This window comes from Rhinoraja longicauda, chromosome 22 (assembly GCF_053455715.1).
Source record: "Rhinoraja longicauda isolate Sanriku21f chromosome 22, sRhiLon1.1, whole genome shotgun sequence".
In the NCBI taxonomy this organism is placed as follows: domain Eukaryota; kingdom Metazoa; phylum Chordata; class Chondrichthyes; order Rajiformes; family Arhynchobatidae; genus Rhinoraja; species Rhinoraja longicauda.
The window spans coordinates 26,843,430-26,861,788 of NC_135974.1; the positions used below are offsets into that span (position 1 = coordinate 26,843,430).

Consider the following 18,359-nt stretch of genomic DNA (forward strand, 5'->3'; position numbering starts at 1 on the left):
TTTATTCTTCTATGCTCTGTGGTCTAATTAAACATTGACATTGGCTGGAGGTAATACATTTTAGACTTAATTGTTAAGCTGTCGAATGAGCATTTTGCTTGTTATTGGAAAAGTGCACTATTGGTTAATTGTTTAAAGCCAGGCATGCTCACATTTCGGAAAGCAACCTATATTATTAGAGAGTGTTTGACCTCTGTGTGAAGTGGAGCGTGAAACACTGGTCAGTGCTACGCTGTGTCTCCTACTCTCATCCATAAAAATCAAAACTTATTAATGATGGCAGCAAGCGCTCTTTGCTTTGGTTTACTTCAATCCATTTTGCTGTTTTTGAATTGTTGCCTTGCAAGTGACTTGCAAGTTTGAGATGACTGTAACGCATTCTTGATTGGCGACTTGTTAAGCAGGTTCAAGTACTATCATTGGAGGCGTAGTTATCAAGTAGCATATCAAATACTTGTCGGTAAAAAATCATACTTAAACTATTTGAACATGAACTTGCAATATTTGAGCTGTTTATAATGCAAAGATCTTAGTGAAATGGGTGATTTTTCTTTGCTACTGTACTTCTATAATTTGTCAATGACAGTATACAGCCCCCCTCTCAGGAAAAGACTACTACTTTTAAACTCCAGGTTTTAATTGCTTCAAGGTTTAATGCATCTTAAGAATGAGCTTTCCATTGTGAGACCTGCTGCTGTTCTGCTCTGCACTGGATTGATGTGTACTGTAAAAGACCACAATATGGCATGTCCGTTCTACTTGACTGTTTCCAAATCAATGAATTGCTTTAATTTATTTGACCTTATCTGAGAAATCAGAGCTAACAAGGACCCAAATGGCAGCTTCTAGTGAGGGTAAGAACACTGATTACAATCTGTACAGGAAATTCGGAGAGCCTCACTAATGAGACAAAGACAACTGTTTCTTCTCAGGCTTTTAACTTGCTTACGGAGTTCAGCTGCTTTCTTCTCAGCTCTGTTTGTAAGTATATATTGGGGAACTAAGGACTTGAATGTGGTATCTTGTTACAAGAGGTTAACAGGAAGTATGTTTTACTGGTCAGCTTTAGTGTTATGCATGAGTGACATGAACAGTGATGTGAACTGTTAGTGAATGGTAAAGTTTTGTCAGAGTGGGGAGGCACTTATTTAGGATGGGGGGGGGGGGGGGGTGGTGGAAGAAGAGGAAGATGGGAGTCCTGTTAGTGCAGTGGCTGGAATATCTCTTGCATGTCTAAATGGCCTGCTTCTAATTTATGTATAATTGGACAATTTGTTTAACACATTTGATTTTATTCTGGCAACTATATGATTATTAATACACTAATCATTAAATCTGCATAATGTCTAATTCCATTTGGGGAAATCGTTCAGTTTCCTGGGTTGATGTCAAATTTTCTTCCCACCATAGACGACTTTGCTGGATTCAGTTCCTGTGTCCCCTGGTTCTTGACTCTCAGAAATGTGTTTTTTTGTTGCTTGTCAAGTTTGCAAGTATTGTAAAATTGCTGCAGATTGCACGATAGGAGCTTGATTTATTTCTGTTCTTGCCATGTCAATATATGTGCATGTCCAGGTCAACTTACTACCCAGTGATCAGGAGTGATAATGCTTGGCTATGGTTTTCCTCTCCCTTTTCACATGGTAAGGTCTAGAAACGAAAGCTAATGTTGCCATAGAAACATAGAAAATAGGTGCAGCAATGGGCCATTTGGCCCTTCGAGCATATATGACCATGGCTGATCATCCAAAATCAGTACCCCGTTCTGGTTTTTCCCCCATATCCCTTGATTCCCTTAGCCCTAAGAGCTAAATCTAACACGAACATCATCTACTTGACAAAAGGTATTGGATAACTTCAAGCCATCTGTAAATGGTTTTGTTAATTTAAAGTTACAGTGTGGAAACAGGCCATTTGGCCCACTGATTCTATCACCGATCATCCCTTCACTCTACTATGTCACATCACTTTCCCACTCCCTACACACCAGAGGCAATTTACAGAGGCCAGTTAACCAGCAAACCCGCATGTCTTTGGGATATGGGAGGAAACTGGAGCCCCCGGAGGAAACCCACGTGGTCACGGGGAGAATGATCAAACTCCACACACAGCACCCATGGTCAGGATGAACGTCTGGTATGTGGTGCTGAGGCAGCAGCCCTACCAGCTGTGCCACGTCAGCTGTATGTGTTTGGCCCACATCCCTGTAAAAACCTTTCCAATCCAGCCTTGACTATCTTCTCTGGTGGCTTGTTCCACCTACCCACTAGCCTCTTGTCGAATGTGAAATGGAAGCAATAAAGGGTTAAGCAAGGAAATGTAATTTTGAATAGCTCTGATATGTGATGATAGCCTTTGTCCAGTTCAATGATGACACAATGTCATCAGTGCCAAGAAATAAGTTGCATGATAGTGTGCCTTTCCCAATCTTGATGTCCCAAGGGTAGTTTTGAAATAGAGTCCACGGTTGTGGTCTGTTTAGTATAAGACCTGATTCAAGACCGGGCGCAATTGAATGTGTTTGCTGATATGCAACTTGCAATAGCACAGCTTTCGGGTTCTGCAGGTTAAAATGTTAAACGGCTGAAATTGGTGATTTTTGGTGCAAAAAATACTGATACGGATAGACAAAATGCTGGAGTAACTCAGTGGGTCAGGCAGCATCTCTGGAGAAAAAGGATGGGTGACCCTTCTTCAGTCTGAGAGTTGGGAGAGAGAGGAACTAAAGATATGACGAGGAACTGAAATGTTTTACTCCAGCGATGCTGCCTGACCTGCTTAGTTACTCCAGCATTTTGTGTCTATCTTCGGTATAAACCAGCATCCTCAGTTCATTTGTACATAATATTGTGAAGTAATTTGAAATTATAGATCATGTGGTTCAAGCATCAGGAGTGAGTGATTACAAAAAAGATACAAATGGCAATGTGAAGAAATCTTCCTTTTATCCAATATTTATGGTCTGTACTTCACTGCTGGTGAGGGTGACTGATGGGCTCCTGCTAGAAGAATATGTTGGGCTGTGGGGAAAGAGCAGGGCAACAGGACTGATATGATTGCTGCACTACAAGCTGGCATAGACCAGGATTAGTATGGCATTGTGGTGGTTATGTCTAGATTCTCAACAGATCGGGGGAATATCTTGCTTATTGCTTTACTTTAGCAAAACATTCTTCCCGTGTCCTGATTCACCAGAGTACTTGCTTTATTTGTGATCTTGCTTTGTGTAAAATTAGAGTGTTCTGTGCTTTATAACAGTGACTACACTCTAAAGTACTACTTTGGCTGTACAGGGCTGATGGTGATGTTGGATGAAGTTCTTTAAACAAACAAACAGATGTTTCTCCTTTTTTTAAATGTGCTTTGGCATGTGATTGGAAATTTTGCATGGTAGATGGCTTGAATGGTTTGGCCATTACCTTGGACAGACAAATCTCTCTGTATTTCTTCAGCAATATGTGACTCTTTATTTAAGGAGGGTCAGATTGCTGATCTGGTCACTTTTAAGAGCATTTCTCACATGATACATTTTAAACCTTTTTTTGGGACCAGGTGATGTCACAAACACTAGAATTTAGAAAATGTGAACAAAAACAAGAAGCCAATCAAAAACAAAATACTGAAAATCTAAAATAAAAAACAAAGGGGAAGTTCTAGGCATCAGGGTTGGGAAAAAGATTGAATATTTTCAAAGGCAGGGAAGTGGTGAAGGCTTGAGATGTTAAAGAGAAAGATCTGAGATGCGGTATAGGTAGAGGACATTGAACATGGAAACTAGAAGCTGGAAGAGGCCATTGAGCTCTTTTTGCTTGCAGCGCCATTTATCCTTCTTGCTCATATCACCATCACCATATCCCTGGATTTCCCTTAACTTCAAAATAATCTCTTCATTGCTGGTGTGAATATAGACAATAGATGCAGGAGGAGGCCATTCAGCCCTTCGAGCCAGCACCGCCATTCAATGCGATCATGGCTGATCACTCTCAATCAGTACCCCATTCCTGCCTTCTCCCCATACCCCTCACTCCGCTATCCTTAAGAGCTCTATCCAGCTCTCTCTTGAAAGCATCCAACGAACTGGCCTCCACTGCCTTCTGAGGCAGAGAATTCCACACCTTCACCACTCTCTGACTGAAAAAGTTCTTCCTCATCTCTGTTCTAAATGGCCTACCCCTTATTCTTAAACTGTGGCCCCTTGTTCTGGACTCCCCCAACATTGGGAACATGTTTCCTGCCTCTAATGTGTCCAATCCCCTAATTATCTTATATGTTTCAATAAGATCCCCCCTCATCCTTCTAAATTCCAGTGTATACAAGCCTAATTGCTCCAGCCTTTCAACATACGACAGTCCCGCCATTCCGGGAATTAACCTAGTGAACCTACGCTGCACGCCCTCAATAGCAAGAATATCCTTCCTCAAATTTGGAGACCAAAACTGCACACAGTACTCCAGGTGCGGTCTCACCAGGGCCCGGTACAACTGTAGAAGGACCTCTTTGCTCCTATACTCAACTCCTCTTGTTACGAAGGCCAACATTCCATTGGCTTTCTTCACTGCCTGCTGTACCTGCATGCTTCCTTTCAGTGACTGATGCACTAGGACACCCAGATCTCGTTGAACATCCCCTCTTCCTAACTTGACACCATTCAGATAATAATCTGCCTTTCTATTCTTACTTCCAAAGTGAATAACCTCACACATATCTACATTAAACTGCATCTGACATGTATCCGCCCACTCACACAACCTGTCCAAGTCACCCTGCAGCCTTATTGCATCTTCCTCACAATTCACACTACCCCCCAGCTTAGTATCATCTGCAAATTTGCTAATGGTACTTTTAATCCCTTCATCTAAGTCATTAATGTATATCGTAAATAACTGGGGTCCCAGCACCGAACCTTGCGGTACCCCACTTGTCACTGCCTGCCATTCCGAAAGGGACCCATTTATCCCCATTCTTTGCTTTCTGTCTGTCAACCAATTTTCTATCCATGTCAGTACCCTACCCCCAATACCATGTGCTCTAATTTTGCCCACTAATCTCCTATGTGGGACCTTGTCGAAGGCTTTCTGAAAGTCGAGGTACACCACATCCACTGACTCTCCCCTGTCAATTTTCCTAGTTACATCCTCAAAAAATTCCAGTAGATTTGTCAAGCATGATTTCCCCTTCGTAAATCCATGCTGACTCGGAATGATCCTGTTACTGCTATCCAAATGCTCAGCAATTTCGTCTTTTATAATTGACTCCAGCATCTTCCCCACCACTGATGTCAGACTAGCTGGTCTATAATTACCTGTTTTCTCTCTCCCTCCTTTCTTAAAAAGTGGGATAACATATATAAATATACTGAGCAACATTGCCTCCACTGATGCACTCTACATATTCAATGCCCTCTGCATGAAGGAAGTAATTCTCAACTTCGTTCTGAATGGCCCAACTCCTTATTTTGGAACATTTGAACTGTTGGTTCTAGACATCCCAGCATAGAGTGGGGGAACATGAACTCTGCATCTACACTGTCCAGTCCCTTAAGAATAATGAGGACCTCACTTCTGATGAAGGGTCTCAGACTTGCAACTTAATTCTGTTTCTCTTCACAGATGCCGGCTGACCACCTTCTGAACGTTCTTTGCTTTTATTTGTTAAGAATTTTGTCTCCATGAGATTAGTGTTCATTCTTCTCTTTTAGAGTTTATGGGCCCAGCCTGTTTAGTCTCTGGTCATAAAACAAACCCATAAAGACTCAAATCTAATGAACCGTTGCTCACTATGTCCCCTTGCTGGGCAGGCCTTCCAGATGTGGTCTTACTCGGGCTGTATATAATTGGAGCAATAAGTCTCTACTCTTGCAATAAAGGCCAATGTGTCATTTGACTTCCTAATTGTTTGCTGAACTTTCAGCAAAGCTTGTTGAAGACACCAACACTCTTCACCAGTTTCTATCTTCAATACAAATAAAGTAGGATAACAAGATCTGGTGATTGTGTTTGACTGAAAGAGAATGGTAAATGTGAAGAAGTAAAGGAAGTTATTTCGGAGGGATGTGTAAATATGAGGAGACTACAAGGTTGCAACTGGTCCGTCTAATTTAGTCAATAAGTCTTTCCCCAGGAGAGCACTTGTAAAAGTGCAGGTGCCAATGGCAGGTTGTGGTAGTTATTTGAAATTGATGGAGCACTTTTTCATTGAAGCATGTAGGGTTTTCTTTCCTGGACTCTTCTGTGAATGCATTATAAATGGCACCACTGCAGATATTGCAGGGGAGCAATGAGGGAACCCTCATGTCACTGTCTCTCCACATTTAATAGGTGGAAATCCTCCAAATGCCAAGCATGGCATTCTAGAAATGGCCCTGACAAGTTATCTACCATGTTTCATTCTTTGTTGGGGAAATGTGCTGGATCTTTATTCTAGTACAACATTTCTTGCGGCTCAAGGGTGATTTTTTTTTTTTTTTGGTAGAAGGGATGAGCATCGCTTAGTCAATGAGGCATGAAAGCTTCAAAGTTCACTGCCCTGGAATGGTCTTCCTGTTTGGAATCACCAGTGCTAATATTGCATTTGCAAATGAGCTGTTGGCAGGTATACTTAATCACAAAATGTACCGCGTGTCTCGTGTTGAAAGGGGTTGTCCAATTCCTGAAGAAGTAATTGCATTTAGATGGTTGGAATAAACTAAGTTCAGTAACAAAAATAAGTAGAATCCAGTATAGTTGGCAAAAGTTATTTCTATTGTACTTGACAAAATCCCAATTAGATTACAATTCTGCAATGTTAACAGACATGAACATCTCTTTTATAACGGGTGGTCAGGTTGAAGACTAAACAAAAGCATTTTCTAATAGTATAGATGGGTGGACTACTGCAAATTCCTGGTTCTTGTCGTCTGGGCTATATCGTAGAAGAATGCATTGTTAAGCAAATAAATAAACAGCTTTTGTGATTTAAGGGCACTTCAGTACAAATTAAAAATTACAGGTTTACATTTAACAATGGTAATAAACCTGTTAGCTTTGTTTTATTGCCTGCAAGTCCTGAGCTGGCTAGGGTCTGCACTTGTGTGAAATGGAAGAGAATATGGCTATTGTGATTGATTGGCAGTGGGACTCATGGGGAAAATTGTGGGGGAAAGAAATTGGTGCCATGTCAGTATGATGCTGGGTGATTCCAAACAAGCAATTGTTCTTGTTTTTAAAAAAAACTAGAGTTTTAGACCAGGAAGCAATTATGCCCCACAGGTTAGATCCAGTATTGGCCACCAACCATGTAAGAAGGAACTGCAGGTGCTGGTTTAAACCGAATACAAACACAAAAAGGAATAACTCAGCGGGTCAGACAGTATCTCTGGAGAAAAGGAATAGGTGACGTTTCGGGTCTTGACCTGAAACATCACCTATTCCTTCCAGAGACGTTGTCTTACCTGCTAAGTTCCTCCAGATTTTTGTGTCTATCTTCAGTTGCCTACAGCTCTTTGAGGACGTGTGGGTCCGGTTCCCAATCAAGTGAACAGAGATTAATCACATGCACATAATTCGTATTGTTTCCACCTGATGCCAGGTTGTGGCACCAGGGGCCAACCTTAGTGGTTAGGTCATATAAGAAAATAACTGCAGATGCTGGTACAAATCGAAGGTATTTATTCACAAAATGCTGGAGTAACTCAGCAGGTCAGGCAGCATCTCGGGAGAGAAGGAATGGGCGACATTTCGGGAAGGGTCTCGACCCGAAACGTCGCCCATTCCTTCTCTCCCGAGATGCTGCCTGACCTGCTTAGTTACTCCAGCATTTTGTAAGACCTTTGGTGGTTAGGTCTCTCATTGACCATCACTGCCATTTTTTCAAAGTTATTTTAAGGAGTTGGTGCCACATGATTTGCAGTAAGATTCTTTGAATTTCCAGATTCAAAGAATCTTATGGCCGGGCTTTCCTCCTAAATAGTACACTTGATAGAAAAAGCCTTAATATGTGAACACGAGGGATTCCAAAGGACAATTGTTTGTCAGGGTGGATAGAGAGGAAGTGCATTTAGTTGCTTACTTTAGAGGAGAGGCAATGGCCTGCTCTCGAAAGCAAGGCATGACTGTTTAGGTTTAGAGAAACAACATTTAGCTTTTATATCTTGTTGCAAATGCCATGGAATCCTGGCTTTTTAGAGGTTTTTATGATGTTTCGGGATTGTGTAACTAAGAAATAGTTTTTAAAAATTTAATCAAAAGCCTCGTTCGTGCACATGGCCACAATGGTTTTTTTTAAAAAACATCTGTTTGTTTGAGCTTTTCTGTCTTCTGTCTGATGAGAGAGAGGAGAAGGGATGAAGTGGGCGAGGTGTATATTTCCTTGATTGTTTCCCAAGGTAGCGTGAAGTGTAGACGGAAGTGATTAGAGGTTGGTGGGGGAGGGGAGAAACTGGTCAGTGTGATGAACTGGGCTAAATCCACCACTCCACTATTTTCTTGCTGGCAGAGCTGTTGCTAAACCAAGCTGTGATGCATCTTGATAGGATGTTTTCTGCAGTGTATCTGTAGACATTGGCAAGAGTTGTTGGAGACAAGCTGGGCATTCTTGGTCTTTTGAGGAAGTAGAGACATTAGTGTGCTTTCTTGGCCATAGCTTCATTGTGCTTGGTCCTGGACAAATTGTTAGCGATATATTTATGCCTGGAAACCTGAAGTTCTTATAGACAATGTCTACTTCAATCTAGAAATCTGTGGATGCATATTATGTGGAAGACATGCAATAGATGCTGGTGGATGCAAAATGTTGTGGAGAGACTATAGTGAGGGGTGAGATGGAGCAACCATGTATGCAATGGTAGATACACACAAAATGCTGGAGTAACTCAGCAGGACAGGCAGCATCTCTGGAGAGAAGGAATGGGTGACGTATCAGGTCGAGACCCTTCTTCAGATGTGCAATGGTAGAGTAGATTTAGAGATACAGTGCAGAAACAGGCCCTTCAGCCCACTGGGTCCGCTCCGCCCAGCGATCCCCGCACACTAACACTATCCTACACCCACTAGGGACAATTTTTACATTTGCCCAGCCAATTAACCTACATACCTGTACGTCTTTGGAGTGTGGGAGGAAACCGAAGATCTCGGAGAAAACCCACACAGGTCACGGGGAGAACGTACAAACTCTGTACAGATGGCGCCCGTAGTCAGGATCGAACCTGAGTCTCCGGCGCTGCATTCGCTGTGAGGCAGCAACTCTACCGCTACACCACCATGCCGCCCTGGGCTCCAGAGATTTGAATGGCTTCTTCATGCTTCTTTTTTTTTCCCCTTCTGCTTACTTCCCTACAGTTATTGTTCAATGTTTGCTTTAGGAAGTTGCCTGCTACATGTTGATGGTTACCAATTATTGGCTAAATGGGTTCGGTCCGATTGCTTCAACTTGCTTTTTCTCGTCAATATTGCACAATAAACCATATGAATGTGTATGGAAAATTTCTGCAGATCAAGTGACAAGTTCCTGATTGTTGTTTTGTTAACAGTAAACTAATCATGAAAATCCCATTGTTTAAAGAGTTTGAGTTTCTCGTAAGCACAAGTAAAGTGCAGTACAGGTACAATGAAAATCTTCTAGCAGTATCACAGACTCCAACACCGCACATAACATAAGTTATAGATAAATTATGCAAGACAATGCAAAAAAAAAAGACGGTACAAAGCATGTAGAAAACTGGTCTGCAGTGATGGCAGTATTCCATTGCTGGAGTAGAATTAGGGTTGTGCAGTTCATTCAAGAATTTAATGGGTAGGAGATAAGTAGCTGTTTCCTAATCTGGTGGTGTGGAACTTTAGGCTTCTAGCTGATGGTGGCAGCGAGAAGAGGACATGGCCCAGAATGTGAGGATGATTGATGCTGCCGCCTTAAGGCAGCACCTCGTGTGGATGCTTTTAATAATAGCAGGGATAATAGTCGGGAGAGCTGTGCCCTTGATGGATCAGAGTGAATCTCATTCTCTGTAGTTGAATCATGTTCACTGCATCCAAATTCTCATATTGGTCCAATAGAGGTTTGGTAGAGTATTCTCTTTCTACTTCTAAGAAATTAGAGGTGTTGGCGAGCTTTTGAAGTGATTCCATCCATGTGCTGGATTTGGAACAGCTCACTCAAGATTTTAACACCCTGGAATTTGAAGCTGCTATCTCTCCACTGCTGTCCAACCACTGAAAACTTGCTCCAGAATTCAACTTTCTGAAGTCAACAAATATTTTCGTTTTTGTTGACTTTGAGCAAGAGGTTGTTGTTTTGGCAGCACTCAACCAGGTGTTTCTATCGCTCCTGTACACTAAACTCATTAACTCCCATGCTTTGGCCAACAACAGTGGTGGCATTGGCAAATTTGTAGATGGGGTTTATCCACACAGTCATGGGTATAAAGAGTGTTGAGTAAAGGACTAAGCAGCAGCCCTGAAAGCATGCAGCACTTCTATTTAAATAAAAACAGTAAAAGTTGTTTTTTTTGGACAATTTCTCCATTGAGAAACATTATTCTGATTCGTTTATGCAAATAGTAATTCACACATGATTATTCCTACTTAAATTTTGATTACATTTTGATGAAAGCTAATTAAGTTTAGGGATGCATTGATTGATTTAGATTGCCGTGTAGCATTCCAGAATAATGAAGTTGTAATATGATAGCATTCTTCACCCTCCCTCTGTATGGATTTAGAAAAGGGCTTTTATATCAATTTTGCATCACTGATAATTTTGGTATCTGATGACCAAGCACTCTGATTCATACAAATATGTCCATTGTACAAAACCATTGGTATAATAAAGCATTGGCAATTAACATTTGTTGTCATGAGGTCTATCTTTGGGTGCTCTTTGTATTTTAAAAAAAATCAATGATAAAATACATTTGAGATGTGTTAAACATGTTTAGTTTTCCTTATTATTTAAATGCGTTTTTTGTTTTGTTTTATTCCTCTTGTGATATATGAAAATGCATTTTATTTCAAATACTTTTTTCACCTCTTCGCTCACTTTGTTCTCATTCCAGAGTTGTATAGTTGCATTGTGTCGGGGATGCACTTCAATAAGATGTAGTCTTTGTACGACTCTAAATGTGGGGTGTTGGCAATGTTTTGATTGTGTCCGCTTGTTTCTTGATGGTGATCATCTGATTTGGCTAACCCTTTGGATCCCATTCCGTTCAATCAGCTTACCTCGAGCAGATTTGCACTTACATATGTAAGAAAATAACTGCAGATGCTGGTACAAATCGAAGGTATTTATTCACAAAATGCTGGAGTAACTCAGCAGGTCAGGCAGCATCACCCATTCCTTTTCTCCTGAGATGCTGCCTGACCTGCTGAGTTACTCCAGCATTTTGTGCACTTACATGTGGGTTGGGTTGGGATTAGTATGGGGGTGGTGGGGTGAGGGATTCTGTAACTTTTTTTATGAGTAAGTTTAACATTTTTTGTGCATTTTAATACAGTAAAATTATGTTCTATAATACTGAACTGTATTTGGAATCTTTTTGCTGTCTATTGTACTCTAGTTATGTATAGTATTATTTGATCTAATTGCATAACATATCAAACAAAGCTTTTCACTGCACCTTATTAAATATGATCATAATAAACCTAAAGGATGTTTCAAGTGTTATCAAATAAAATTTAATACTTGCCCACCAAGCTGTTGGTACAGATAATTTTGTTTTAAACTCGGTGGAAGAGTGTTTTAACGAGCACATTTTAAAAGAAGACCACCAGTGTGCAGGTTTGGGGGAGTAATTGCATAACATGAGGGCCTGTTCACTCAGTGAAGGGACTATGGAAGCATGGATGTGCAGCCAACAAGAACAGGAGTCGTGCGGAGATCATAGTGTGTTGTCAGGTTGACGGGTTAGTAAGACTGGAAGGGGCAAAGGGAAATGAGAATTAAGGTATAAATGAGAATTAAGATTTTAAATTTGTGGCATGGCAGGACCTGCAGGCAGTGCAGACCAGTTAATATGGGGTGTTGGTAATTGGTGGAAATCAGAATGTGGGTGTCAAAGGGTGTTTGCTTGCAGTGAGGTTTTGATAGTGTGGAAAGTTGGAGTAATTGTATATATTTGTTAGTAACCCGATACAAACTCGCAAATAGCTGCAAACAGTAGGTATCTCCTTCAATCCTCCTCCTCCCCCTCCCCTCTAAAAAAATATCCAATGCTCTAATTACCTTGGTTATCTTAAAATCAGGATGATGGCTTTCTTTAGCTGTTCATTTTTTAAATTTTTGGGTGTTGGTGCTACTGCAGGATTATAGTTATCAGTTAACACTGATGCTAAATTACATTCAAGAATGTCCCCTTTTTTGTTCATCCCATGAATTGATTTTGTTCATGTTGTCATGGAAGCATTTTAGGAATGACCTACAATGTATTGTAGCTCCCTCTAGAGTTAAAATAAGTAATGAAACCTAAGCGCACCAATTTGTCATTAGAATGCACATGGATGATAAAGCGTGGAAACAGGCCCTTTAGCCCACCAAGTCCTCGCTGGATCCCCATACATTGGCACTATCCTACACACTTGAGATCATTTTTAATTTTTTTACTGAAGTCAATTAACCTAGCTGGAGTGTGGGAGGAAACCGGAACACCCCGGGAAAACCCACGGGGAGAACATTCAAACTCCATACAGACAGCACCCATAGTCCGGATCGAATCTGGGTTTCTAGCGCTGTCGGGCAACAACTCAACTGCTGTGCTACCATGCCACCATGCTGTATAATATGAGGAAATGGCATTATGGTTAAAAGTTTCTTCATCCTGGGCTGGGTTAAATTTTCTGCGTTTTTTTTTGTGTCCAGTTCCTTCATTGCCACCAAACTCCCGTATTCATTCTAACTTGTGTCTAATAAAAATGTTTTCTTCCCTATCAACCACTCTGCTTTCCTTATGTTCTTTTTTTATTCATGCGATTTGACCAAAGATTAATTCTGACAATGGATCTTTCTTAAATGCAAAATGGTGGATTAACAATTTTTAAAAAGGTATTTTGCATATTTATCAGATGAAGGACTGTACATTTTAGTTCTGTGACTAGCTATTCATTCTTATGTTAAGGTAACATTGTTAAACAGATTTTAAAATAAAGGGGTTACTTTTGTGCTTGGAGGGGGATGGAAGGTGAGAAGAAGCACAAAGCTATAGACATTTTGATTATCCTGTCCCTAATCTTAAATGCACAGATGTTTAGTGATTATTTAGCATGGTGATTTAGTGTTGTGACAATCCCTTCAGGCATTTCCTAATGGACTTAACTGGTAGTAATTAAACTGATCTGTTTGTCGTTTAATTTTTAGTTTATTCCTTTTAAAGTCATGTTTTTTTTCTGGGATGAAATTCCAGGCAAGTGGTTAAATGTTGTAGAAAGAATGTTATCTATTTAAAAAAGTACTTTGCAAGCTAAATTTTAAAAGCGCAAACCAATGCATTTTTACTCTTGAGGGAACAATGGAGGTCGAAGCTATTTTTCTCCAACACAAGTAATGCATCCCATGTAGATGTGCACAGTTGTGATAATTTTGAGGGATCTTTGTATAGTTGCATTGTCTTGGTGAGGCCCTTTCTCATTGTGATCAGACTTCTCTTGCCACACGCCTAATGCTTTGGATAAATTAAGAGGGTTTGTAATGTTGAACAGTTTGAAGTGTGGAAGAGTCTAGAGGAGGAGTGAAAGATTGGAATTGCAGTGTAGGAGTTTACATCGGGTCATGTTTCTTCATTTTTGCATATATAGCTTCTCTCTAAACATTTCAATGCAATTCCAGAGTTTAAAGATTCTGCTTTAAGAAGGCAGTTTAAAGCATAGTTTGTGAAGCATAATAGGAAATGCAGTTGGATATTGCCCATTATTTAATTGGATAGCTGTCTACAGAAGGGTCCCGACCCAAGATCTTACCTCCAGAGATGCTGCCTGACCTGCTGAGTTACTCCAGCACTGTCTATCTTTAGCTGTACTCTTGAGTTTGGACTTGCTTGTCTTGTTGGGGCTAAAAAGGCCCTCTACATGTGATTCCTGGTGAAGCAAATTCCTGAGAAACAACTTTTGGATTTTTTTAAATAATTTTTAACTAAATATGGGTTCCAAATAGTCAATTGTTTTAGCATGGTTGCATTTGACTATTGTGATGAGGGGAATAGAAGGAAATTGAAGGAATGTTGGTTTGCAGTAGATTTAAAGAAAATACTGTTGGACATTGGAACTACCCACGGATTCCACCATCCCCTCCCTCCGCCCATTCTGGTTGATGAAATGTAAACTCATGTGAACTTCAGCATTTCTCCCAATGATTTTGCTGCCAAAATTGTGATTTGTGAATAGAATTTGCCTAACTCTACTTGTCCTATTGGCACAGAAGACAGTATTCTAAGAACTCTGATCAGTGCTTCCAATGTGTTGAATACTATGTGCAAATATGGCAAGAAGCACATTGTGATTTGGCTGGGTAGTGGGGAACTGTGTTCATCAGGGGGAGACTTTACTGTTTTTTACTTTACTATTCTTGTAAATCTGTGAATGGTTTATTATCAGGACTGGAAGGAAACCTAGAGATTGAAAGAAATACTAACTCATTGTGTTTTGCATTTTGTGTTTTGGTTGTTGCACATTTTCTAACAACTTCAACAATAGCAAGGAAGCTGAATTTTCTAATCATTTCTTTTGTCAAAGGGGCAGTGGTAGAAATAGTGTACTAATACATTTATTAGATTAATTTTAATGGTTGTTTGCATCTAGTGGGATCTCTATTTCATAAGTCTTACTAAAAGTATGTATGGTAAAGATTACCACTATTTTGAAGCATGACGAGTGTTGGTTTGTACTAAGCTGTCTTGTGCTTTTGTTATTGCCTTGCAGCTTCTCGAGTATGCCAAAATGATGGAGTTGGGGAAATAAGCGCAAAGAAATGTAGGACCGAAGAAACCAACATCTGTAAGAAATGCTGTGCCGAGTTCTTTGATCTTTCCAAGTTCCTTGAGCACAGGAAAAATTGCACTAAAAACCCACCAGTTTTGATTATGAATGAAGGCGAGAGGGAAATGGCTCCAAAAGACTGCCCAGAACCTTGTCCGGATAACATCACAAACGGCCAAATGAACAATCAATCTAACAACAATAATAGTCATGAAGAAAAAGATCATGAAGAGAATGATACTGCTGAAATGAATGTTGATAATGTAGAATCTCAAAAACCATGTGCCTCTAAAGCTGCTACGAGTTTACATCCAGCCTCTGATGTGAACTATGTGTCCCAGTCTAAAATACCAAACACTAATGTCACATTGGAGATGATTCACAACACTAAGGTCGCTGTGACTCAGCACGTTCCTGACAATGTGCCTGCCAGCAACTCCAATGCAACTGCAAACATTAATGTCATTCCAATCTTGCTCGAGCAATTAGTCTGTTTGCAGCAGCAACAACTTCAACAGATTCAGTTAACTGAGCAAATCCGCACCCATGTGGCAATGATGGCTCCTCATTCTCTGCACCCATCCATTGTTGCAGCTGCAGACCCCCTGAAAGCTCTAGGGGCACACCTTTCTCAGCAGCTTTCTGCTGCTGCTGCTTTAATCGGGCAGAAAGTAGGTAGCCAGAGCTACTCCATAGAAGGTTTTAAACCAATACATATACCTCAGTCTTCTGTTGGTTCAACTCATTTCAACAAAGGCTTGCACCACCCTGACTTTGCATCTCTCCAAACTGCTAGTGCTCTAACTTCGCTAACCTCCAAATCTGATTCCATTTTATGCTCCGAAAACCCAGCCAGGCTTAAACATGGGAGCCTTACCAGCTCGGCTGTAAGATTTCCAAATCCCTTGCTGCCACGCTCTCCAAATACAGTGGCCATCCACAACCCACTGATCGGACTATCTGCTGCTTCAGCTGCGCGAAATCAGAAAGGCAAGCCCCCAAACGTCGCCGTCTTTGAAACAAAGTCCAGTTCGGAGGAGTCCTTCTTCAAACACAAGTGCAAATTTTGCGGCAAAGTATTTGGAAATGACAGTGCCCTGCAGATTCATATCCGTTCCCACACTGGCGAACGGCCGTACAAATGTAACATTTGCGGTAATCGTTTTACAACCAAGGGCAACCTGAAGGTCCATTTTCAGCGACACAAGGAGAAGTACCCGCACATCAGGATGAATCCTTATCCAGTTCCTGAACATTTGGACAATGTTCCAACCAGCAGTGGGATACCTTACGGTATGTCTATACCTGTTGATACTTCTGCAAATTGGTCAGACACCAAGCCTGTCTTGCAAACGTTGCCCAACTCCGTGGGGATGAATCTGTCAAATACTTTTGATGATACTTCGGATAAAGTACCTGCGAGTGATTTTCTGCAAAGACGATCTCCCACAGTAAGTGAAACTGCCTCTTTGTCATCAAATATCAGCAGCTACGAATCGAACATAGAAGTTAAGTGTACAAATGAGAATGGCAATGCACCTAATCTGGCTACTTCCATCATGTCTGACACCTCCAAGCCTAAGCTACCTTTTGGTAACATACTTGATAACAGCCAAACATCTGAGACATCCAAGCTTCAACAATTAGTAGAAAATATAGACAAAACATCAACTGACCCAAATGAATGTGCTGTGTGCCATCGTATACTAAGTTGCCAAAGTTCACTAAAAATGCATTATCGTACCCACACTGGTGAAAGGCCATTCAAATGTAAAGTGTGTGGCAGGGCTTTTTCCACAAAAGGCAACCTCAAGACACACTACGGGGTCCATAGGGCAAAGCCGCCTCTGCGAGTGCAGCATTCGTGCCCAATTTGCCACAAGAGATTCACTAACGCTGTCGTCCTCCAGCAGCACATCAGAATGCATATGGGAGGTCAGATCTCAAACACCCCTCTGCCTGAAGGCTATTACGATGGTTCTGATCCAGAGCCAGCACTAGCTGATGAAAATGCTGAGCTAGACAGCAGTTTTACAGATGAAAATATGGATTTATCTGAGTTGGAAGGGGAAAAAGGTACAAAGCTGCCTACAACTGAGTATTCAAAACCAGTTTTGCCTTACAGTGACTTACCGGCCAACTCTCCCCTGCTGGTATTCTCCAATATAGCTGCTTTGGAAAGTCAGATGAAAATGGTTAACTCTAATTCGAATGTGAACTTGCAACGACAGAGCAGTTTAAAATCCAGTGAGAACGGCTCCCCTGAAAGTGAAGGAATGGCTAATGATTCTTTATCGGCGGCAGGAGATCAAGAATTCCAGAACAATCGGAGCCCAGGTCCTGCAGAATCAGCATTGTTTCAAGCTTCATCTCCTGCTCATAGCTTTAATGGTAGTCACAAGTCCAAGTCGCCAGGATTTACTAGTGAAAATCCAGCAACAAAAATTGAACCTGTCGAGACATCTGAACTGACAAATGATGCTGCATTAGATTTAACATCAGCCAATATTCATCGAAAAGTTAAGGAAGAAGTGACTAGTGTTCCATTTACTAACGGAGACTGCAGTAAGTATAGAAAGAAACATGTAGTTTAATCTTTGCTATTTAATCTTTAATAATTTAATAAGTTCCAGTCTATTATTTGAGACTCTGCTCCATTAATTATGAAAATTATAATCTATGATTAGGTGTTTGTGCCCTAGTAATTGTAGTAATCAGGGACTTTTATATAAAGAAATAAAACTTGTGTAAGCAGATCTCTATTTTTAAAGTATGCTGAAACTTTGTGTTGAGATCTGAACAGATGTGTAAAGTGGTGTAAGACAAATGGTGATTGGCCTCCCACCCTTCTTTACGGAATCAAGAGGAAAGAGAAATCTATTGTTTGACTTCCTCTGGTAGCTATCTGTTTCTTGCTAGAATGTGGGCATTAATTGTTGTTCGGTAACTAATTAACGACTGTACGTGTGCACGTAAGTGTCCTAAACTAGTCCTGGATTGTTTCTGTACCTCTGCAATATTGATGAAGATGAAACTGCTTTATTTTAATTCTCCATTAACTACCAATATCTAGGGGCTTTGGAGCAATCTAAAACTCTCACTACCATTGGTCAGGCTGAGATCAGTGGACTTTGGACCAGAGATTGAACCTGAGAACTTTTCAAAATCAAATGTCTATTAACAACACTTTGTCAGCGAGATAGGATGTGGGGCATTTGGATACACTCTCAATCTATTGTACTGCAAGCAACTTCAAAAAACATATTGAGAAACTGGGCAGGGGTGTGGTGATGGTGGTGGTATGGTGAAACAGGACTTGTAACAGAAACACCAGCAAAAGACTTCCCACTGAAACCAGCGTCATTATTGTAGGTAGGTTCAGTAAATTAAAGATTATTGCAAATTTATGATCTAGGCATAAAA

At 40.7% G+C, this 18,359-nt stretch overlaps 1 protein-coding gene across 1 annotated transcript in view; it reads left to right on the forward strand.

Moving 5' to 3' along the window:
• The window catches only part of sall4 (spalt-like transcription factor 4), a 42,143-nt gene that overhangs the window by 10,254 nt on the left and 13,530 nt on the right, over positions 1 to 18,359 (forward strand). The window contains exon 2 of the mRNA XM_078418992.1: positions 14,880 to 17,501. Within this exon, the coding sequence (XP_078275118.1) occupies positions 14,880 to 17,501 (2,622 nt within the window). The remainder of the gene's footprint in view (positions 1 to 14,879; positions 17,502 to 18,359) is intronic.